The 24,486-nt window shown below is 37.6% G+C and overlaps 1 protein-coding gene across 1 annotated transcript in view; it reads left to right on the top strand.

Annotated features, from left to right (window-relative positions):
• The window catches only part of CD109 (CD109 molecule), a 70,116-nt gene that overhangs the window by 14,452 nt on the left and 31,178 nt on the right, over positions 1–24,486 (top strand). Inside the window, exons 3-19 of the mRNA XM_040060416.2 lie at positions 357–385; positions 3,998–4,228; positions 4,368–4,493; positions 11,026–11,065; positions 11,567–11,651; positions 13,972–14,068; positions 15,103–15,247; positions 16,071–16,180; positions 17,924–18,163; positions 18,493–18,594; positions 18,685–18,747; positions 20,208–20,384; positions 21,239–21,391; positions 22,130–22,204; positions 22,658–22,718; positions 23,228–23,363; positions 24,187–24,304. Of these exons, the coding sequence (XP_039916350.1) occupies positions 357–385; positions 3,998–4,228; positions 4,368–4,493; positions 11,026–11,065; positions 11,567–11,651; positions 13,972–14,068; positions 15,103–15,247; positions 16,071–16,180; positions 17,924–18,163; positions 18,493–18,594; positions 18,685–18,747; positions 20,208–20,384; positions 21,239–21,391; positions 22,130–22,204; positions 22,658–22,718; positions 23,228–23,363; positions 24,187–24,304 (1,988 nt within the window). The remainder of the gene's footprint in view (positions 1–356; positions 386–3,997; positions 4,229–4,367; positions 4,494–11,025; positions 11,066–11,566; positions 11,652–13,971; positions 14,069–15,102; positions 15,248–16,070; positions 16,181–17,923; positions 18,164–18,492; positions 18,595–18,684; positions 18,748–20,207; positions 20,385–21,238; positions 21,392–22,129; positions 22,205–22,657; positions 22,719–23,227; positions 23,364–24,186; positions 24,305–24,486) is intronic.

The raw sequence follows: 24,486 nt of genomic DNA, 5'->3' as shown, positions 1-24,486 counted from the left end.
TATGCATGGTTTCAAAAATTTTAGTCTTTACCTGGGCTGCTGAATCAATGGAAAATAATAACTTGGGTGGCATAGAGGGTTGAATGGATCGTAAAAGTGTTTCTGTCCTTGTGAATGAAAACAAAAATGTTTGAGCAGAAAACATGGACAACAGCCGCCACCAAACAGAGAAGTAACTTTTCTGTAGGTTGGTGTTCATACTTTTGCAGTGTTGTGAAAGCTATCTCACATCTTCCATCAACCATGTAAGGGGAGGAGCACTGCTCTTCTAAGATAATGTTGATGTTTTGGTAAGTTTATGGTAGTTAATCTCACAGATTTCTGACAGTGTGATATTTCTTCTTTTTTTTGTTCAGATACCTTTGGGACTCTTGTTCTTCCGGTAGTAAGTATTTATTTTTTCCCCTCCTTCCTCAGAAATGTTGACTCCCTGTGACTTACCACCCTTTGGTGTTGATTATGTGTTTTGCATGTGATCCCAATTGTTTGAACAGTCTCATTTGAGTGTATTTACTGGCCAATAAATTAAGGGTTTTTCAGATCAAATGCTCTGCAGCTTGTTAGAAGTAATTACAGGACTTGGGAGCTGATTTCCAGCATTGACACAAACTATCATAAAACTTGAATACAGAAATTTGACTTGTGGCTTTTTTTATTGGCTGATATCTACATTTGTATTTTAGATACACCATGAAGGCTAATAACAGCTGAAAATAATGTGCAAAGCAACAATTGAGAAATACTAAAATAAAAATATATTTGTATACAATCTTTGCAAGGCTTTGGAAATGAATATTCAGTGAAAGTACATTTGAAAAAGCCCAAAAGTATATCTTGAAGTGTGTGTTCTATACGAATCCTGAATTTATGATCCTGGATATTCATCTTGAAAACCCAGTCTGTATTTATATCAGGAAAAAAGTTTTACCAAAGTCATCTGTACATCTGGGTATCCCTTTATCCTGTGGGTTTAAGTTCTTATCTCTGATAAACTCTCTCTGATTAAATAATCTGGAAGTATTTGAAAGAGGGATAATCAATGACAATGAGCAGATCAACATTACAAAGATTACTAGGTTGAAATACATCTGTATGAACTATACATTAGCAAACGTAGAAAATTCTGTTCATTAAAAAAACAAAAAAACCCCCAAGTTTCCTAATGTAATCTGGCCAGGTCTTAAAATGTTCAAGCACCTAAAACTAGGCAGGGTACTTTCTTCCCTCTCTCACTGCTATCTGAAGTGATGAAAACTGACTCATTTTTTAACTGCAAGATTTTCTGTTCATTTGTGTGGCCATGGTAGACTTAGATTTTGTCCAAAGTGTAATTTGCTGGTAGAAGAAGGTGGGTAAAAGGTTTCTGGATTCAGCCTCATCTTTTCCAGAGGAAACAGTAGCTGCTTTGTGTGAGGTACTCATGATGGTGGTTGGTGTAGTCAGAAGTACGTGAGATGGCCTTTTTCTCTCTTGTGTTAGGCCTGCCAAAGTGGGGATAGTAATACCATTCATTTGGGATGTTTTGACTAAGATAAAATATTTTCACAGCAAGTTCCTACTACTTAGTGTTAAAAGCTGCCTTGCTCATGTTTGGGTTGACAAACAGCCCTTTAGAGAAGGAGTTGATGCGGCTGAGGTAGTCACTAATGCTGTAGCAATCGTGGAAATGTTGTATTAGTGGAGTTTCTGGTGGCATAGATGTGTGAAACAGAAGGTGGGTTACATTGCACCTCAGCTGTCCTAACACACTGCCATGGCAATGAAAACCTCATTGCCTCTGGCCTTTACATCAAGAAAGGTAGTTTTGTCACTACATTTTGGGAAGGAAAGATCTTTTGAAATACAACGAGCATAAAAATCTAGAGGAGGGAACCCATGCTATCTGTCATTATTTGTGGTAGGAAAGGGATAGAGGAAAATAGATGGGATCTCTAAATTGCATTTACAGAAGATTTACTTTTTTAAAGAAGAAATTGAAGACAATACTTGCAAGCATGTTAAAATAATGCTGTAAGAGTACAATTCACTGCAATGATGAAACAAAATAAAGTTATTTTCCCTCATTTTGATTTTGAATTATTATAATATGTCCTGGACTTCTTGTAGCTAATCCTATCTACTTTTTTAGGGGTAACAGCTTATTTAGAAATAGTAATAATCATAAAAGAATATTTGAGGTAATAATAAGGTAGTATTTGACAGATGCAGTAGCTAAGGTTGTTCTTCTTATTTAAGATATTGCAGAATACTTGGCATGAAATTTGGAGGGTGTTGACATATGTGAATCATTTGTTCTTGGCAATGTGTGTACAAAAAACTGCAGCTGAAGAAAATGCAAAATCCATTTCAGTGGGGAACTTTGCATCTAAAATTTAATTCTATGAATCCAGATTTTAAACGGAGGATGTCTTCTTCCCATGGCATCATAGACCTGCTTATGGATGAAAAAGAAGCTTTTTATTTTTGATTTTTTTCTTCCTCTGGCTTGTTTTTTAAAACAGAAAGTCAACAGAGAGGGATGGAATTGTTGATTCCTCTTTACTGGTAAATACACAGAGATGGAAATGTATTCTCTACAGACATTTGGATCTACCTAATTTGTCACTCCGTGACATTTTGCCATGTTTGTGAATCCCTGTTACCTCACGGTGTGCTGTTAAAATGAGCTTTGACAGCAGTACAGCCTTTCTTTATAGCACTTGGTAGGATACTTTTGAAGTGCTGTGCCTGGTGAGTTAACAGCTGTAATTTTCATTACAGTGCAAGAGGAATGCTTCAGTTCCATATGTTATGCTGAAGAATGCAACGCTGTCTGCTTTAGTTGTCTTAACTTCAGAGGTTTAACTCCAGATTTACAGTTTTAACTCCAAACAGAAGCATGTGACTCTTAAGCTTTTCAGCAGGGCTGCTTGTTGGACTGGGCTGTGTGCAGTGTTAAAACCCTTCCCGTTCTCCAAAGAGACATTCTGGCGGTGCAGGAGCCAGCATCTGGGCTGGGATGTCCCTGGGGTCAGTGGTGGTCTGCGAAGGCGCCGCTCAAGTAAAATTCCGGTGTGCTGCAGCATCTCTGCTTTAAGCCTTTCAACCCCTGTGACTGGGATTCCTCCCAGCTAACTTTAGGAAATGAAGTGATGCATCTGAATTATGAGCTCTAGGTTTCCTCTGTGAGCTGGAAAGGCACAGAGAGAGAAAGAGAGAGGAGAAACCTGTGCATGATTACTCTGATCTTATGTGGTCTAAATTTCCTTGCCGGTGATATCTGCCTCTTCTGCCAGCACTGAAGGAGCCTTCAATGTCTATCCAAAATAAGTTAACCATATAAAATTTATCTTCCTTTATTTCTTAATGTTTTTGGAAGAATAATTATTGTGCTTTTTAAATGAGTCACAGTATGTGCTGTAATTATGAAAGTGAAATGAGACAAAATCGGTGAGGTTGCTATTGAAAAGCAGAACCTCACCTCATGAGAAATAAATTCTATATTTGATTTTTTTACCCCACAGGACATAAAGCTAAAGACTGTAAAAAAACAAGAGCAAAAATGTTCTCTTACTTTCCTGCTCATCTTGCTTACTCATACCCTCTTCAGATATTTTATTATTGGAAAATTTATTAGCAAAAAAGTGATGAAGAAAAATATTAGCCAATTATATCAAACCAAAGTAATTTCTAAATAACTGTAAAGAGGGAGCACAATCTATGTATGTCTAAGACTGTGAATTGCATATGAATGCATAGATACTTTATTGTGGGAAACCTGATTGCTACTTAAAATTAGATGGAAATGTGTTGAAAAGATGCTTCTGATAAGGCATTTTCTGGTAAATATTGAAATAATACATCAAAGTCATTAATAAAATCCACTTTCTCTTTTTGAGAATTTACATAGGTTAACAAGTTCAGGTACGTATAGTTCTTTATGTCAAATGTTTTTTAAATAATAATGTCTTCAAGAATAGTTTTGATACCTAACAGAGAGTCACTATTTCTTTTTAAGCTGCCTCTGAACAGTCCTTCTGGGAATTATGAATTACTGGTGGAGGGCCGTGCTGATGGCCGGCGCATCTTCTCTAACCGTACCAGCCTGATGTACATGCCAAAGAGCAGCTCTGTATTCATCCAGACTGATAAGTCCATGTATAAACCAGGACAAGATGTGCTCTTCCGGATTGTCACTGTCTATCCTGATCTTAAACCTTACAAAGTGTCTCTGAATATATATATCCGAGTAAGTATCCGCAGGAGTTTAGATGTTAGAGTGTGTCATATGTTCCAAATGTGTGACAAATGCAGATAGTATGTGTTGCTGCCGAAGTCTTGCTAGCAAAGCCACTCATATTTAACATGCAGCTTGACTTTTCTCCTAGGATCCTCGGAAGAAATTGATTCAGCAGTGGTTGATGGAGGAGGGTGATTTGGGTGTAGTTTCCAAAAAATTTCAGTTATCAATGAACCCTCCACTAGGAGACTGGTCCATAGAGGTGGAAGTGAACGTGAGTATTAACATTACCAAGTCACAGAGAGATTTATTTCTTCTGCTAGACGTGTATAAATTTGTGTTTATATTGGTGACACCAGTTATGAACATGGATCATGAGATGAGCAACTCCTTCCGTCATGTCAAATATTGTGCAAGATACTATGCAAAGATAATATGCAAACCTCACAAGATTCTCAACAGTATATGCTTTTGTAGGGAAGGATACGAAAACCCATATACATACTTTATCCTAAGGTCTATGTTTTGATTCCAGAAAAAAAATGGCATTAAAAAAAAGTGAGGAGTTGTAATATTAATATAAAAGAAAGATCTCACAGAGTAGAGTGTGTTTTTTCTTTCTTTTTAAGTGAAATGCCCTTACATTTATTTTGCAAACAAATACGTGACAGAAACGTGTTGTACCACGCTGAGCAGCCAGTCAGTGTCTCAACGGTTAAGGAACCAAGACTCTTTACAGATCTTTTCCTAGTTTTAGGTGTATTTCAGCAGCTCACAGTGACCGATGAGTTACTGGGGAAAAAATAACTTTGTAAAATAGAAAGGATGACTAGTAATACAGAACTGTTGCAAAACAAAACTGGAGGAGTCTGTGTGGCATGTTGCTATTGGTAGTAGTTCTCTCAGGCCAATCCTTCAAGCTGTTACACTCCACATACACCATGGAACATGTTTCAAAAATAGCTGGAGGTTTAGCTGCTCAAAACTCTGTGTGTCAGGGTTATTCAGCCTGCTTTTAAATACCTATAATTTGGGAACTGCATTTCCTATTTGGCTTGCAGTGGCTGTTCAGAGACATTTAGCAAGTGTAAACAGGACTGCTTAATGTTACATAATGAGGGAGATGATGGGTAGAAAGGAGAAAAACTCATGTGATCCTGTATTTCTTGGGAGTAACATTTACCAGCACCAGTTATAAGTTTGATAGATTTCTATAGGCTTAGGTATCTGAGGGTGGCTCACAAGTGAGCGTCAGGACTGGATTTTTCAAACGCGTTGTCATGTGGGTGTGGAGTTGTTGCTGTTGTCTGTGTTGGGAAAAATGTATTAAGTTGTTCCTGTGCTCCTCCCTGTGCTCTGCCACTCCTTCCCATCCCCTGACTGCTGTTCAGTAGCCTCTCAGTGAGGCTGAAGCAGCTGTAGTCAGGCTGAGATCTGAAGTGCAGTGGGGAGGTGAACCAAACTCAAAAGCATCTGTGTTTTTCTTTGCCTAGACCAGAGCAGTTCACTGATCCAGCTGACAAGCCATCCCCACTCACAGCTATTGTAGGTGCTTTTCAGCGGCTGGGGAAGTGTGGCTCAGACATGGAAACAAAGGCTGGTGGCAGTGGTGGGCTCCTTCAACCGATCCCATGCCAAGCAAAAAAGCGTTTGTGAAATGTTGCTTGGGGTTTCTGCAAAGGCTTAAGTAATGCTGAAATTAGGAGATAATTGATGAAGAAATTGTGGCAGCTGTTTTCAGGATCTGAATGGGTGCCACTCCCTCCTGAAACAAAACCAAAAAGAAAAAAAAAATTGTAAAGTTGAAAGAAAAATGCCTTGTAAGTTCATAAGGGCTAGTGAAACAGCTGTGAGACAAGTGAAGTGAAACCTTAATAGAGTGTAGTTGATGATATTCTAAATTTTAGTCATGCTACAGAAGGTTAATGATCTTGGAAAAAATATGTCAGAGTGGGAATGTCTCTCAAGTCATGAGTAACAAGGAGAAAGTAAATAGGGAACGGTTTGTTCCTGTCTATTTCAACATATAGCTAAAGGGCATCGGGTAAGGGAGGTAAAGAGTGATTTCAAAATGACTGAAACATCATAACTGAACTGCAGAGTATAGCATTAACAGTTATTGAGAGTATTGAAAGTTTAGGTGGGATCAAAAAGTGTCTGGACAAATTCAAAGTACACTCTGTTGAGAACTGATAGTTAAAAGGGCCTTAGGTGTCAGCTTGAGACACAGTGTCACTCCTGGCTACCCTAGCTGATGCAGTTCCCTTGGTGTTCTCTATTACTTCGTGGTTGTCTTTTTGGATATTGCGTTCTAACAACGCAGATTGCGGGAGTAGCTGAATAGAAGGGAACCAAACTTGTGATTAAAGGAGATCAGGCTAAATGGTTCCTCGTGACATTTAAACTTGAATTGAAAAATACTATAGGGGAGAAAAAGAAAAGTATATTATACTAAAAAAATAGTTTTAGACCTTGGTGTCCAGAAAAAACTGGCTATTCTTACAGTGCTTATCCTTTGGGAATGGAACAGCAACCCAAAGTCCACACAGGAGTACTTATGTTTACTTTCAGGCCCTTTTTTGTTTACACCTGCTGCATTTTAATTTTCAAATTCCACATTGAATATAATGACAAAGCAATATGTGTTATTCCTACAGCATGCGCCTACACAGCATCTTCATTGGATAAGGGTATCATATGCAAGATACATTAAGTGACTATTGCAATATTCACGCTATTAGATTAGGTCTGCCTAGTGTGTTGTCTCACAGACTTACTTTTCTGAAAGTATGTCAACCATTGGATTTATGAAACCCACAAGACACCTTGCAGAATGAAGGAAAAGAACTTTTCTGTTGGGAAACTCTACTTTATTCCCTTGGTTGCAAGGGAGTTTATGCTGTGAATTAGAAGATCATATGGGATGGGATTCAGTTTGAGCGTTAAGGTGTGTAGGGGTCACTGTGTTGGTGTTATAGTGGAGATTTAGCTGGTGTTCAGTGAAAGTAAGTGAGTGACTAGATCACTCCTAATGGATATTCCTAGCTACTAGCTGGATATTCCTTTCTCTTCTGCAGCAGTTCTGCTGTTCAAGGAAGGTGTAGGTTTTATTGTGTCATATATAAAGTTGCATAGATTCACCTCTCTTCCTGATAGGAGAGGTCACTGGGAACTTAAGATTTACTGCTAAGGAAGACTTAGTATATGACTGGGATTTTAATAGATATGCCTTCCTATCCTTAGCTAGTACTGCCAGCTCTGGCTCTGCATGGCAACCAGCACAGCTCATGGATCTGTTCAGGCTTTAGGAACATCTTCATACAGCAAACCCAGACTGATCTATGCATGACTTAGCTATCCTGACGCCATGACACGGACTGTCTAGTTAAATAGCCAGCCTTTCTTTCTCAGTTTCCCTCTTGTCTTTAAGGAATTGTTAAGTGATTAAATAACATTTCCTTTCTCATGATTACAGATCAGTTTCCAAGTGTACTGAGTCTTGATTTTTGGAAGTGCTTCCTCTGAATCCTGTTTTAAATCAGGTTTTGGCTGCTTGCTGCTGTTAAACATCCTGTAGTATTTTTAATAAGAGTTCAGGTGTTAGTACAGCTGTTCCAGGAAAACTCAAGACAGAGTAATTACAGTCTGGTTTCCAAGTCTCTACCTTGTATTTTAGTTGGATATCTTATATTTCCTGTTGCTGCAAAACTTCTAGTTGGTGAGTTTTAGTAGCATGCATCTCCAACCAGAAGTTGTTTCTAGTTAAACGGCATTTTGTAATCTAATTTATGGAAGTTGCTATGTATAAATTTATGGTCAAATATTGAGGAGTAGTAATATTTTAGGTGCAAAAAGGGCTTTCTAAAATATTTTTAAGAGTATTACATTTTTTTAAAGCTTCAGCTGTAAATCAAAGTTTCAGAATCAACCAGTAATGATTATATACTTTACATGTTGAATTTTTCAGCTTTTGAGGTTTAATGTATATTGTAGTGTATCCACAGCAAATTCTGTCATGTTTTACTGCTAGGTCAGTTATGGATTTCCCATTTGATGCGTTAAGTTTATGCTGTATATATAATTGCTTAAAACATGTGTCACACTTCTTCAAAATCAGACCATACATAAAGCCTTTGGCATTGCCATTCAGTAGTTTGCAGATCTGCACAGATATTCAATCAGGATCTGTCAGTATAAACACTGGTGGGACTCTGAATAGTTTCTGGAGACTGCGCTATTGAATTTGAGCAGAATTTAATTTTGGAGTTTGTTTCTTGCATTTGAAAACAAAGCATGGAAGTGATCATGGAGTGCTTCTGTTAGTTCTGTCTAGACAAAAATCTGTTTTATTTAGCTGCAAAGCCAAGGCGGAAGAGTGCTCCTGACAGGGCCTGTGAGACAATGAGGTAGCCCCAGGAATGCAGCTGGTGCCAGCGCTGTGCTTTTCCAGGGCAAAGCCCTGGACCACACCCAGAGTCTTTCCCCATGCTCTAACAGCGATGCCTGTCAATGTCAGAAACAAAAAAGAAAATGGACCCAGACCAGATTAATTTCAGGGACTTTCAGTTGCCAAAGAAGGAAAAAAAAAAAAAAAATCTGTGGGGAACAGCTCCTGTGACCTCACTTGTGTTGGATCAAACCCAGTGAATTAAAACAGGACGGTTCATCACAGCAGAGCAGAATCTAGACTGTAGTTATTAGAGGTTCTTGGATGTCAGGACATGCAGCATCTAAGGCTTCCCTGCAGAAAGGCTCATTCTCATCACCCCAGAACACTTATATGGATCTCTTTTTAGCACTGTTTTCTTACTCTGGGTGATTGGCACAGAATGCAATAGGTGTATTTTAAGGTGTATTCTGCAGTTTAAGAAATGCTGATTTAGATCAAAATGTTAGTCTGGAAGGGTGAGTGTACTTAAGAAGTAGGAGAAGGCATGGAAGACAAAATCTGTACTAGAATAAAGCAGCTCTGGAAAAAATGGAATAGGCATGGTGTTATTTTCCTATCTTAAAGAAAATCCCTTAAAATCTCTCTCGGGTTGTGCATGTGTAACTAACTGACTAACTGCTTGTCTCAAAAGCCACTATTCCTGGAAACTGGTTTAACAACTTCCACTTCAGTATATTTGAACCATATTTGCCAGAGAGACAAGCCTTAACCTGGTGAACTAAAATGATAGAGTGGTTGAAGTGCTGTTACTTGTCCTACTTCAGACCAGCTAGGCTAAAAAATGTGTTAGTGGGAAATCTGGCTTGGTATTTGCATCATCAAGATGACCAAGTAGGGTCTTTGCTTTTCTCTGAACTATGAAGCATGGCTTGATTTCTGTCACAAAGCTTGTCATTTCAGAGAAGATGCAGCCAGAAGTACTAGTCCCACAGTAATCTCTGTTTTCTACTACTTACAGTTACCTTAGTTTTTAATTGATTTAAAAAAAACCCACTAAACTTCTGAGATAATGGGAAACAGTATTTTATTTTCACAGGAGATGCTTTTTAACTGTGCTGTCTGGGGTGACATTTTGTTCAGGGTTTGCTTTATGGCAAGGGTCACGTACATACTTAGTATAGGAAATAAAAGCTGTACAGAGAACAAGATGTGAGATGAATTCACTACAGGTCATTTCCCTAACATCCTAAGACTACCTGATAGTAGTCTGGTTGTGGGCCGATTTATGCATGTCAAAGCTGTAGCATTTTATGTTGCAATTATGATTTGCACAAATATTGTGAAGATAGCTGATTCTGCATTGTATATTTTCAAACCTAGGAATGTAAATATGGCAGCTTTGGTGATCAGCAACTTAATCATGAAGCCGGCAGCAATCTGATTTTTTACTTTGATAGGAGTATTTTGCTAGGAAACGTATAAATACAGATATATAAAGGGCTAGGTCTGAGATGCTTAACTCGCAGAGTTGTTGATCAGGTAACAAAAGTTTATACTTGTTTCCAGTTTAGGTCCTGGTCTTGGAGTTTTTCCCGTGGGAGTTGTCAGTTTATGGTCTCTTGCTACAAACGGTCATTCCTGTCTGATACATCTTGATGCCACCTGACAATTGGTTATGCATATTCGTTCTTCTTTTCCCTCCTGAAGGAAATCAGGAAATAGGTGAAAATTTAGCAAAACACGAAAACAGAGCAGAACACAAGTAACAGCACATTATGTAGCTTGTTTATTTCTTTCCCTGATTTTAAGTAACAAATAGCTGAGACAAGAAGATACAACACTAGGTTATCTCTGCTGAAGTAAGTATGGCTGCAGCCACCTTTTGAGTAAATGTAGAATCATAGGATTATGCAAGGTTTTGAAATAGTCTCGTCCACCAGATAGACCTTGTAGGAGCTTCTTGTTTGTAGAAGTGAATTTCAGATGTGCTAGCAAAGATGGTGCTGGTGTGTCAGTCACGGTTTATCATGATGACTGTGACTACTTGTGCTAGGTAGTTTTATGCTAGCTAGCTAGGTTTTCAGGTTTTTTTTTTTTTTTTTTTTTTTAGTTGTTTTTTTTTTTTAGTACAGAAATCAGGCATCTGTAGATATCTGCAGACTGGAAGCTGCACAAGCTGTTAATGGTAAATACTTAGAGTCTGCTTCATATGAACTTCCATATCCTTCTGTTTTGCAAAGATGTACTACTGGTCTCTACAGGAGCTGATAGTAATTGAGCCATGATTTAAAATCACACCATGTCAGAAATTGTAGTTTTAACTTGAATCTGGGTGGGATTTGGCCAAGAAGGTATGTTAAACTTTCTAATCTAACTACAATTGTATGTATTTTCTCATATTAATTTTTTTCAATAGGGTCAAGTTCATTATCAGAGATTTAAAGTGATGGAATATGGTAAGTGTTATTTAAGGGCATTTAGTAGTGACCAAAATCAGTAGTGATTATCCATTAATTTATACTAGCTTCCCTTGTCTGGCATAAACATTTTAAATACTCACAGAAAGTTTAATTTCCAAATCTTTGGTTTCTCTGAGACTGACAAAAAATACCATCAGCTGCCCTGTTTATCTTTGGTAGTTTTAATGATCACAAAGTATCTGTATAGTATCTGGTTGAGAAGCTTGCTGATGATTCTGTAAAGGCTGAATAAGCTAAATGTTTTATATTTCAGACTTACAAACTTGTATGCAGGCTGTTTTTATGAAGCTTTTTTCTCCTTTCAACAAAAAGTCCTAGTCTGGGGATTGGGTTAAAATACAACTTACCTTATAGTAGGAAATTTAGGACACTAGTAGTCTTTATCAAATTGCATGTTCTACCCTTGTTACATAAAAAAAATGAAATATTCCTTCTGTGAATCTAATGCTTCTTGGTTTTTGTTTGTTTGTTTTTTAGTTTTACCAAAATTTGATGTCATGATCACAACGCCCTTATACTACTCTTTGAGAGATGAAGATGTAACTGGTGTTGTCTCTGCAAAGTAAGTAAATCACTGATACTGTTGTCACCCTTACTGTTAAGAAATGTTTTGTGGGTCTCTAGGTGTCAAAAACTTATATGTGGAATGCTAATAAAGCTCCATCTATTCAAAATTAGTTGGCTAGTATCTGCTTCTCGTTACTGGATTTTGTTGTAACAAGATTCAGTAGATTTTCAGGCTTCTAGTAAGTTCTTTTGGTCTGGTAAACATACTTCTAGACTATAGCTATACCTTTTCAGCTAACTTATTTGAAAATTTCTTAAGTTTCTTGCTTGTAATATGTATTTTGATGCTTTTTTTTTTTTTTCTTTCTTTCTTTTTTTTTTTTTTTTTTTTCTTTTATGGTACTTTCCAATCTACCACATTAAGATCTGTAGGTAGAGTAACTATATTTTATTAGACAACTTGGAAATTAGGCAAACTTCTATGAATATTCTCCTTGTTCCAATAAATCAGCCTTGAGGATTTCAAGTATAGGTTTCTCAAAATACCTATAGCTGTAAATAGGTAAAGAATTAAAAGCTCTTGAGAAATTCAGAAGAGGCTTCAGTGTAGACTCCTCTGTAAATAATATTTTATTTTTCAGCTGAGCAAATATCTAGACAAAAGATTACTATGCATTAATCTCAGAAACTGATTTTAATTTTGAAAATGAGAGCCAGATAGAGCTACCTGACAGATCCATCCAAGAAGTCTGAAATAAAGGGCCTTTTGTGAATTATCTGATGCTGTAAAATACATACCTTCTGAAGAAGCACTCTGTTTACAAGTGAAATGCAGAAATCATTGTTTAGCAAGCTATTTCAATTAAATGTTTGGACTTTGAGGAAACACTTCATTCTGTAGAGTCCATGCAACTGGATATCCTAAACTGTCAATGCCAGGTTGGATGGGGCCCTGAGCAACCTGATCTAGTGGGTGGCATCCCTGTACATGGCCAGGGGGTTAGAACTATATGACCCTTAAGATCCCTTCCATCTCAAGCCATTCTGTGATTCTGTGAATCTCCTAATGGGCAATTTTTAAAAAAGTTTTCCTCGCTTTTTCCCCCCATTCTACTTTGCTTTTGGAATCCATTATATGCCAGCTAATATTTGGTTTCTTAAACTGTTTTGGTCTTCCCCAGGATACTTGACTCTTTCATTTGGTATACTCTTAAGGTGTTTGAAAGTGTACCTGTTTGCTGCAATAAAATCATACTTAGAAAACAGGGAACCATCTGAGGTTGAATCCCAGCAGTGACAAAGTTTTACTGATACATCGTAATTATTTATAGAGAATTACTTCATTCCTGGTGACTGTTTTTATACACATAATGCCTCTTTATACAACTTGTAGATGTCATAAACCTCATTTCTTCTCTGGGGTATTATTAGATCAAGTTAAATACAGGGGTGCTGCCCAATGGCACTATAATTTCAAGGTTAATGGCAGCTTATTGCTGTAATTAGGTGTGCTTAGACTGACTTCAAATGCAAGACAGTGCTATCAGAGTTATTCCTGAAATGATGTGGTTTGATTTTTCTTTCAGCTTTGATATTACTAAAGTGGCTGCATAGTGATTTAAAGTACTTTAAAGTTATCACACCTGCATGTATTACTGCTGAGGACTGAATGATTTTAGGTGTTCTGTCTCTCTTCAGGTCATTCCTTCCCACCTTCACTTCTCTGCCTCAATCTGATAATGTCATGGTTCCTCTTAAGTATGACTTGGAAACATTTATACAAAATTTTATTTTATTGCTGTTCAGTGACTGCAGGTTGCTACTGTCATCCTAAGGAAGGAATTTGTTACCGTTTTCAGATTTGCCACAGCTGGACGTTGTTTGCAATGATTTCTTGAGACTGTGATTACTAAATAAGTAGTAATAATTATGACCAAATATCAAAAATGAGATAGCTCATTTTGTGCTAGCAGTATTTGTTAAGAAGAATGCTTACGCTTCCCATATCCCCTTTTAACTCTACTGCGTATTAGTTATGATGCTACATCAGTGTTCTGTTCAGTAACTTGCTTTTAGCTTAGTATAGTTAACTTTTGAACATCATACAGGCCATAATAATTTTAATGGGTTTGTAGAGCTTGTGTAGTGGGAAGAGCAGCACTGTGTATCTGATTCTCCAGGTTTTGGGCTTCTAGCTTTAGTGTTGATAAACTGGTCTCAGTATGGCAAGTTCCATGTTTCAAAGTAGAAATGTGCTGCACTCAGGTTTGAGGCCAGAGAATAATATTTTAGTAGGATCTTTTGCCTTGAGAGCCCTTCATGAGCCCAAGTCCTGGAGGCTGGTGTGTTGTTTGACTGTGGCTGTTGTGTTTCAGGTACACATATGGAAAGCCAGTAAGGGGAACTGTAACAGTCACTTGCCTTTCTGTTTCTTACTGGACAAACAAGAGAAATATAACAACAACAATGGAGGTGAGTCATCTCTTAGTAGTTTCTTTAAGTCTGTGTCCTGTTGTGGGTTAAATGATGCTTGGAATCATTCCTCAATGCCGAGTTTGGCTGGAGAGTGTTAAACTCTCTTGAATTTCCAGCCTAAAGCATCTACATTCAGGCTGCTTGTTGGGAATGCTACTTGGCACCTGTTCTCCCTTTACTTGTGCCTGGAAGTTATTTTGGAGAGTACCAACTGACCCAGGTAGAAGAATTTTCCAGGAGCTGCACAGGTGCTCAGGAATGCTCCCTGGCCCTATGTCTGCCCCTGCACACTGAGCTCTGTGTCCCAAGGCCAGAGAACACTCCAGTTGTCTAGGTGGAGCTCTAGCATGGTAGAAACCAAAGCATTTTGCTTACTAATTGCCAGCAATTACAACTGAGCTGCTGCAGTAATTGTAACCTGAAGCATGAAATTTATATAGACACACAGTTTCAATCTGAAGGCTTAAAAGAGGTGGCAGATTCATTGCATTCTCTTTGCAAAATCAGACATTTTACTTTTGAGATGTGGACTGTGTTTAAAAAAAGTTAAGTTTTTGCTACATGAAGTGACTGTAATTTTCAGTTTGCTGACTTCAGTGCCTTCAGCAGCACTTAGTCTACAGAAACTCTGCACTCTGCACTTAGTCTACAGAAACTCTGAGCTCAGATGTTGAACACGGTGTATTGCCTCTCCTCAGGCAGGAACTTGCTCATTATATTTTCTGTAAAGCTTAGGTACCACTGCACTAGCCACGTAGAAGTGGATAATTCTAGAAAGTAGGAAAAAAGAAAAGTAACTTTTTCCATAGATCACTGTTGCCTCTAAAAAAGTCGTGAACTTCTACTGGATTTAATAAAAATGGTTGCTGACAGCAAAAGAATAAAGGGTTGGCATGCATAATTTTCTGGTGTTCACACTTAAAAACTTGTATGTGGAGAGAGCTAGAGGACTTAACTAGAAATAAGCTGCTGTAGACAGAAAGGTGTCCTTGGCTTTTCTGGCTCAACAGTTATTTTTTCCTACATTGCAGATAAATGGATCTGTGAATGTAACCTGTAGCAAGCTTATGTTGCAAAACTTGAATGCTGAGCAGTCGTGGCACCAGGGTGACAGCGATTACATAGATTACATAGAGCCGATAGAAATGATCGCCGTGGTGACTGAGTCACTCACAGGTATGTGCCTGTGTGAGGTCTTCTGGCAGAAGCCCAGAGTGCCTTACTGCCGTGTGGAAGAGGCTGGAGCTCTAGGAAAGTATCGTGTACTGATGTCAGCACAAACCATCCACGTTCAAATATATTGGCTGAATGTTGCTTGCCTGGAAATGTAATAGTTTAACCAGCTGTTAACTCAGTTGAATAGAGTTCTATGCCAAATGATTTATTAAATAACCAAGAAACACATTCTGATAGGAGCTTAAAGTCAGTGATGGATCATTTTTGATGAGAAGAGCAGGCATAAAGAATTGCTAGCATAAACCTGAATTTTACAAACTTGACTTCAGTCATAAACATACCTGACATGTGTTTTTAAGCCACATTAGTGGAAAGAGTTCCCTGGTCCTAGGTTGTTGACGGTCTAGCCTCTTCTAGATTTGCAAACTGAGAGGGTTTTTTGTGCACTGCTGTTCCACTGCACCATGCACATTAGGAAAAAAAAAAAAAAATCGTGTGTCCCAGAAATTCTCAGTACAGATTTTCTGTAGAAACCCTTGCAGGTGAAGCTGCCTGATTTGGGTTTTAGTGAGTTCCTTCCTTGTGTCATTCTGACATAGTCCATGTGAGTGGAGCCCTATGTGTTATATTGCATTGTGGCAGGCAGTACCAGTACGTATACCACCTTTGAACTGATGCTTAGCTAGGAGGAAGAATGATAGGAGTGGAAACGGTGAAAAATAGGATAGAATTATTTCAAAGTCATGGACAGTAAATTGTATTGCTGCTAAAGTAATATATGTGTTAAATGCATGTTGTCTAAACACATACAATTATTCAACAGGAATCTCCCAAAATTCAAGTACCATCATATTTCCAAAGCAAAGTGACTATTTTATTGAATTTCTGGACTACTCTAGAGTTATAAAGCCTTCTCTGAACTTCATAGCTACTGTAAGTTCTTTTGTTTGATTATCATCTGTGGAGAAACAAATGTGACTTCTCCTCTATGCTTAGATATCAAAGTTTGTGTTTGATTTTTAAGTGTAATTTACAGATTTGTTTTCAAATTCCCTCCTTTTTCACAATACATATCAGCAAATACCAAACTTGGAGGCATTTGCTCTAGAAAAGGGTAAAGTGGAAGGGAATGCTGTAGTCTTGGCAGGATATATTTGTGTATAGTTTGTCAGTTCTTATGAAAGAGAAATCTTTCCTAGCTGGGTGGGTTTTTTTTTTGTTTTTTTTTTTTTTTTTTACTTTTCTTTGAAACAACAGATTAGTTATTAAGTTTCAAACCTCTTTATAGTATCTGTATATCTAACTGTATATATATATATATGTATACAAATATATATATTTCACTTTATATAGTGAAATTGTGTATTTAAGCAGCTTTTACATAACTCAGTTAAAACTCATCAAACCACATTGCTTTCAAGTGAAAGTGTTGTTTCTGCTTTCTGTCCTGTCTTTTTCATGCCAGCTGCAGTCCACTCATAGAAATATTTCATGATCTTCATTCTGTCCCTCATCTGCATTCAGTAATTCTACATTTTGCAGAGGTTGCATATTGTATCACTGCATTTTGCTTGAAAATAGTCAATTTTACAATTCTTGAGACTTTACTATATAAAAATGAGACCTAAATAACCGTGATTTAGGCTGAATATACTCTTCCAGAGTAGACTGGCTCAAGACCTAGCTTTATGCTAGCCTGATCGTTTGGGCTTTTGGTTTTTGTGCTCTTCATTTTCTTTGCCAGCATCCCAGTTTGAATCCACCTGTTTTGTTCTCCTCTTCCAAAGAAGAACTGAGTGAGAGCTACCTGAGGCAGCTGGCAGACAGGAGGGTATCAGTTATGCTCCCAAAGAAGTGTGAATGAACAGCTGCTGCTGTTATGAAAAAGTGGAGATCTTACAGGAAGAGCATATGCTCGTCAGAGAGAGAACAGGAAAATAGTGGCTGAGGAGGAGTGGTGATGCAGTGACATCTATGGACTGAAAAAGAAAAGGGAAACATTAGTTCAGTGCTTTTAAATATAAATGTTGATTTTTTTTCTGTAGTGTATAATGCAGAATAGGAATGATTTTCTGCTTGATAAAGATGAAAATCTGCTTGAATGTGGGCATAATTATTCTAAGTTGTAGTGCTGATTGATGCATGATGGTGTGAAAAGTTGAACACTCAATTTTGGGCCTGGTTTCAGTCTTCAAATCATCTGATGAATTCATAAACACATCTGACTCCACACCATCTCTGCTCATCTGACTCATTTTCCCACACGATGTAAATGTTAACTTGCCCTTTCTTGTGGTGGTGAAATGCAAGTGATAAAATTAAGTATTTAGACTGTAGGTAGGATATGTATAGCTTACCTGAGACACAAACATTTTCAACTAGAAGAGTAATTGGGAGAGCTGAATTGCACCATGTCTCCTTTCAGTTCCATCTACTTTGCTTTCACTTTTTTTTTTAATTCCCTGGAGTTATGAATAATTTTGTTTTTCCCTGACTTGCCTACTTGCAGTGCTTACTAGGGAACAGAAATAAAGAGAACAGAAATGTGAGAAATCTGAGGATGCATATTTTTTTTTTAATTTGATGCGAGTGCAAATATATTGTTACATGCTATGTGTTGTTTTAGCTTTACCCTGTTTGATGGGCTTGATAAGTGTTTTCTTTCTTCTTGTTTAGTTAAAAGTGTCACGTTCAGATAGCAACCAGCTGACAGCTGAAGAGAGGCAGAATCTTGTAACAATCACTGCACAGCAGTCAGACCTGCTTTTCCATCACTCTTCACTTTCTCACCTGGAAAATGAGGCAACAGAGGAGAGAAATCTGACAGTCCATGTCCTGAACTACACGGTTCCAGAAAATGGAGTAATTGATGTTGAGTTTCCAATCCTGTCTGATACAAAAACTCTGAGAGTTCAGGTACTGCTTTGTAACATGTTGCTTTGGAGCGCTGACACACTGAACTGGTGGGCTGGGATCAGTGGTTTGCTGTCCTGCTATCTGCAACAGCTGACATGTCACCTGTTGTCATTTTTGTTACTTCATGTTACAGCTGGAAAGGAAGTGAGATCCTGTCACATGGGATTTAATGATTAGATCCATGATATCAAAAGGAAAAAACACCAGATACTCAAAGCATAAAGTAGACTTTTGCTAAGGCTACCGTGCTCTTGTAAACTGAACCACATATATGAACATCACAGATTTGTCTGTTTTGTTAAGAGGGTTTTTTTTGCACTGTCTTGCAGGCAGAGTTCCTCAGCAGTAAGACTGACATAGGTGTTTATGATGTGTTCAGCTCCCCCAGTCAGACTTACCTCCAGGTTAAAACAAAGAGCCAGGATATAAAGGTACAGTCTGAGACAAAACTTGCCATGATAAAAACCAGGTTACTCATGGTTTTTCCATGCTCATCCATGTGAATTGTGTGCTTTTGCTAGGCTGGGAAGTCTTTTGAGCTGAGCATTGCAAGCAACAAACCAGTGAGAGAGTATCACTATCTGGTAAGTTACAGGCTTTACATATGGGGACAACCCAAGATGACTTTTTCCAACTTGAGAAACACTCCAATGAGTGGAATGTGATTAAACATTTGAGAGATTCAGCATGCTTTAATTGTGCTTTGTGAAAGAGGAGGCCCAAAAACTTCCTTTCCACTAGGATGGTCCTTTGTGAAAGAGAGCTCTATTATTCTGCCTAGGAGGAATGCCCCTGGCACTGTAAGGAAGTACTTCTGGAAAAAGTGCTTCTCTGATCTGGGTGTTGGGTTATCTCTGCTTGCAGATGTGAGACAAGGCACATCTCTGAGAGAAATACTGTTTCTGGCTGTGCAGAGCATCAGCAGTGGGAGAAGGGACAAGGATGTCCCAGGAGCAGTCCAAACTGTGCCTTTTTCAGGAGGTCCTGCAGATGTGGGTAGAAGCAGGGGCCTGATGGAGCTGGTATGCAGGTTCAGGACTGTCAGGCTGAGCCTGTGGGCACAGGGTGAGAAGAGCCTCCTGCTGAGGAAACAGACGGTTGAGTGGACAGAGGGGCATTGTTAACAAGGGAGATTCTCATAGGAAGCATTTTAAGATAAATATCTTGGCTAGTGGCTTAGTTGCTGAGCTGCTCTACTGTGTCTTAAAGGATTGGAAAGATCTATTATAAATACTATTGTAAGTTTCCCATCCGGTCTTTAACACATGCCTGTCTTGTTCACAGTCTGCATCTTAGTGATCATGGTAGCTAGGATTCTTTTTCTTTCACAGACTCTAGCAGTAAACTGAATTAGGAAAACCATGTAAAATTTAGGCATTCATATGTATTTTCTAAAATAGGAGCAATCTCTAGAAGGTTTAAAATAAATCAGGTCCATGCAACTAAGGGCGGGGAACTGCTCTTCATCTCTCTGTCTTCATTAGTAAGTGTATGACCCAGTAGGAACAAATTTAGAGGGAAAAAATTGATGCTGTGGACCTGAAATCCAGGTATTTGGGGTAGCTTCAGACTAGTTCAAATCTGATCTGTTAAAATGAATGCCTCTATGAATGCTTCTAACTGGAGCACATTACTAGACTGCAGTTCATGGTCTCCATGAGGCAAACCAAGGTGTAAGTGGGGTGTTTTGGAGGTTTGCTTTTAAAACTATATGTCTGATCCAAACTCAAATGCTGTTACAGATAGCCTACATGAGCCAACCCTATTACTGTTGTATTTTTAGGTTCTCGTACCATATGTGTGCACTTGTAGTTCTTCACTTGTCCATAGTGATACAGGAATTAAAACACAGGAAAAAATCTATTATTTAAATATTACATCAGCTACCACACCCATTTTCACAGAGCTGGTCTACTAGTTATTTAAAAAAAAAAAATCACAGCTATGTGTCTCTTCTTTAGCAGCTACTTGCAGAATGGATTGTGGAGCTTACGACATATTGAGCATATCAACAGTTTGAGTGTTTGATTTTTTTCTCTTTCAGATACTGTCTAAGGAACAAATTATGGCTTTTGGCACAAAGTCTACAAAAACATTCACTTTAACAGCAGAAAATTCCTGGGCTCCTTTGATATCTATACTTGTATTCTATGTAGATGAGCTTGGAGTAGTTGTAAATGATGCTCTCACTGTCCCCATCCAACCTGCTTTGGATGACAAGGTAATTGTATTGAGCTTGAGTCTGAGACCATGTTTTTGTTCTTTGTAAACAGTATTTTGGATCATAGGATTGTAAATGTAAAAACTTCTTCATTCAGGATCTAATATGAGGTTTGTGCAAGTCTTTTCATAATACCAGTGCAATTAGGGTCCAGTTTTTGCATATTTGAAAGTCCTTTATACTTTTCTGTCTTCCACGTAAGTGGGTGCTCAGCGTCTCCTGGTGTTTTTAGTGGTTTGGTCAATCACTGAGCCAAAGATTACTCTGGCCAATATAGTGACAAGGTATTGTAAGTGCTCTAAGGGTAGAATTGTAAAAGTTTATTGTTCTAGCAATGCAGTGGTCACATTGTGACCAGTGTTTGTGTTTCATGTGACTATCCATACTTTAACTCAAACAAATTTTGAAGAGTGGGAAAATGCCTATTGCATCATTATTGATTTATTGCTTTTATTGATTTATTGATTTTTCCAGCTTAATTAGCAGGATGAGATTTGGTCCTTTGTGCAAATAAAAGCCTGATTATAACTTTTTATAGCCCGTCTAAAGGCTGGATGGGTTCAAATTCTTTCTGACCTCTGAATATTTTAACACTTATAACCAGACATCAGTAGGGAGCCTGTTTGTTCTGCTGCATGAAAAATGTCTCCATTTGCCTCATGATTTATCCAAGTTACCAAAAATCCTAGGAAAAAGACACCCCTAGTTCCCCAGTGTTCCATAGGTTCTAGGAAAAACAAATCCAGGGTCTTAATTATAGCCAAATAATCTAAAAAACTGCTTCCTGGGAGTTGTTTACAGCTGTAAGTATCACTGTAGAATTTAAATCAGTGCTGTGTTTCACTTTTTTCTAGATTAACATCTCTTGGAGCAAAGATAAGGCCAAGCCATCTGAGAAAATCTGCCTTAAAATCAGTACAACAGAGCCAGGATCAGTAATTGGACTTTCTGTTGTTGATAAAAGTGCAAAGCTTCTGGGAGAAAGTTCTGACATAACAGAAGAATCTGTAAGTATATGGGAAAAGAAGGTTGTCATTATTGTGTGTATGAAAGATGTATGTTTGTGGAAATATTACAGATTATATGCTGAACAAGTAATGTTCTTTGAGCAAGATATTTGGCCTGTAGTTATGCAATTTTTTTTTTTTTTACTTTTGCAAGTCACATGGGTGGCAGAGACTGAGGCTTTAAAGGCAATAGGCACAGCATTTTCAATTCCAATAAATACTTCATTGTTCTTTATTTCATAAATTGTTATGACTTGGCAGTTTCTTCTTTCAGAAAAAAACAAGTCAGAAAAAAAAACCCTAATGATTTGTGCTTTGTGCTATTTAAAATTAATAATATAAAATAAAGAATTTCTTTTCTTGGGAGGGCAGAATAAATTTTTCATATGTTTAAATTACCTTTACTTGCAGAAACTCTACTTCATCTGCAGTTTGAAAGAGCTTACAGTATATATCATTCTTAAAGTGCTCAAAGGACATAGCCTAAGTGCCATAAAATATCAATGGGCTGTAGGCTCTATTCCAGGCTTGTATACAATCTTGGTCTTCTTCCATTAATCATAAAACCACTACAACCTAACCCCCTTCATCCTGTCACAGATTATTTTCTCTTTGGCTTGAGAGCTAAGCAACCTACAGCTTGTGGTACAGCTGTGTATGAATTAGCAACAGTGAAAGTTCTTAAAACTGTGAGTTGGCATTTAGTCTTTCGATGATTTTAGTGTTTTGTTTCCTTAGGTCCTCCATGAGCTCAATTTATACAGCACAGTGCAGTATTTCCCCCTGGTCAGAGGTTCTTATGGTGTATTTCAGGTACTTTTTCTTTTCATAATTCTAGGCTGTTTTTTTTTTTTTTTTTTTTTTTTAACTGCTTAATGATTTTAACATCAATTGCTAGAAAAAAGTGAACTTTGTAACTTTTGCAACTATAGACAATGTAATGTTTTGGTGGTTTACATGAGTTTCAATTGTGAATTTTGCCAATATGTAATACTCTGAATATCAAGGAATATATTTATACTTCCATAAGTACAGGTTGCTTTATGCTTGATATAGTCTTCACTTTGAAAAGTTTTCAGTCATTATGGCAATATTCAGATTCATAGCATCTCAGTTTTTTAGGTTTCTGTATATTATTTGCTTTAGTTTTATGCTTGCTTTATGACTTTATTTACCTAAAAAGAAAGAAGATTAAAAGAAAATAGATAAGCACTGTTGATGTCCTGAATGACCTGTATTGAGATATACTGTATAAATTTTATCCAGAAATGCAGCCTTTGGGTATCAACTGATGCAGTTCTTGAGGAGGATAAGGAACATTTTCTTTGTAAGTAACACAACAAATGTAGCCAAATCTCATTTACGGAGTGGGGAAGGAGGTCCTTGGGATGGGGCCCCTATGATGTGTTCCTGTGCTACATACAGGTTGCATCCAGCCTTGCAAATCATTACCATTTCAAAGATTCAAGACATGCACATTTCATACGATCAGCATTTCAGAATTTTTCCTTTTTTACTGTAGTGACATTACCTCTTAAAAGCCAGAGGATGAGTGAAGGTTTTGTTGGCAGCTCCAGTTGATATATATTGTGGTGGTTTGTTATGTGTATATTACACCAGTTTCATCAGCACTCCACAGAGGCTATGTAGAAATTTGTGTGAAACTTTTTTTATTCTTAAAATAAAAAAGTTCCTAGTTCCCAGAGTAGTCTTATATGTAACAAAACTATAGATTAGACTCCAAACAATATATTAATTTGACTTTTCTTAACTGTATTTATTTGCATCTTCTAAATATGGATATTTGGAGATAGGACAGCATTTTTTATTTTGTAGATGGTGGAATGATACCTATAGAGGATGGTTTTGGTGATGATATGCCGGTATCTAAAAATGGACCTCCTGATTTCAGTAATCTCTATGTGAGGACACATTTTCCAGAGACATGGCTTTGGATCGACACTAAAATGAGGTATAAGTTAGAAGCAAAAGGAAACCAAATTGCAATTTGCACTTGCCGTTTTGTTGTTGTTGTTTTTTGGTGGGTTTTTTTTTGTTTGTTTGTTTGTTTGTTTGTTTTTGGGTTTTTTTTTAAGGTTTCAGTAGCAATCTGCACCGGTGCTAAAGAGCACTGCTTAAAAATGTAGATTTATGTTCTGCTACCACCTAGAGGCCACAAGTGAGATTGGAGATCGAAAAAATGAGTTGTACAACTGCACAATAGAGGATTATGTGTGACTGAGGGCCTAGGAGTTTCAATAGAAGCTAGATAAAAATCCTGGAAACAGAAGAAATAAACTCTTTCAAATGGGAAATAATGGATAGGGAGACCTAGCCTTTTTCTCTATAGAACATAAAAAGATGGTCATTGGCCCAGAAAGGGAAATCTATTGCTATCTGCACCTAATTCAATGAATAGATCAAATTGTCAAATGATGGTGAAATCTGACCTGCGTCATGAAGCATAAATATGGTATTCTTTTACAACTGAGAAGTTCAGGAAGCAACCATCATCTGGAATTGTTTTAAAGGACCAGTAAAAGTGGATTACATGTAATGTGATCCAGTGTAATTATCTTCAATTCATGTAGTTTAAAATAATTTAAATTTTTAAAATAATTTTGATCCCATCTCAGTATTTCTAAATGGTTAGAAAAAGAAAAAAAATGGATAATGGCAGCTTTTCTTTCCAGGAATTTGGACTTAATTTTTCATGCATTTTAAACATGTGTGTCCACTTACCGATGTCTGTGAATGGACAGTTTTGAAAGTCTGCTCTCCCCTTCTGCCATCAGATCCGACACAGAAACCACAATGGATGCCATTGTACCTGACACCATCACATCCTGGGTCGCCAGTGCTTTTGTGATCTCTGAAAACGGCGGGCTTGGAGTGACGACTGCTCCGGTGGAGGTACCAACTCGCTAGAGAGTTCTCCTTTAAGGCTGGTAACACTGCAGGTTGTTGCTGGACTCTGTTTCATTTCTAACAGCAGCATCTCCTTAAACTAATGAAGAGATTGAGAGGCTGTGTTTGTTCAAACTGTAGAGAAAGCAACATCACTGAAGCCATACATGACTCTGTATCTGCCTTCC

This window comes from Hirundo rustica, chromosome 3, assembly GCF_015227805.2.
Source record: "Hirundo rustica isolate bHirRus1 chromosome 3, bHirRus1.pri.v3, whole genome shotgun sequence".
NCBI lineage: Eukaryota > Metazoa > Chordata > Aves > Passeriformes > Hirundinidae > Hirundo > Hirundo rustica.
The sequence above is the reverse complement of the archived record's forward strand: the minus strand, read 5'-3'. Positions and strand labels throughout refer to the sequence as shown.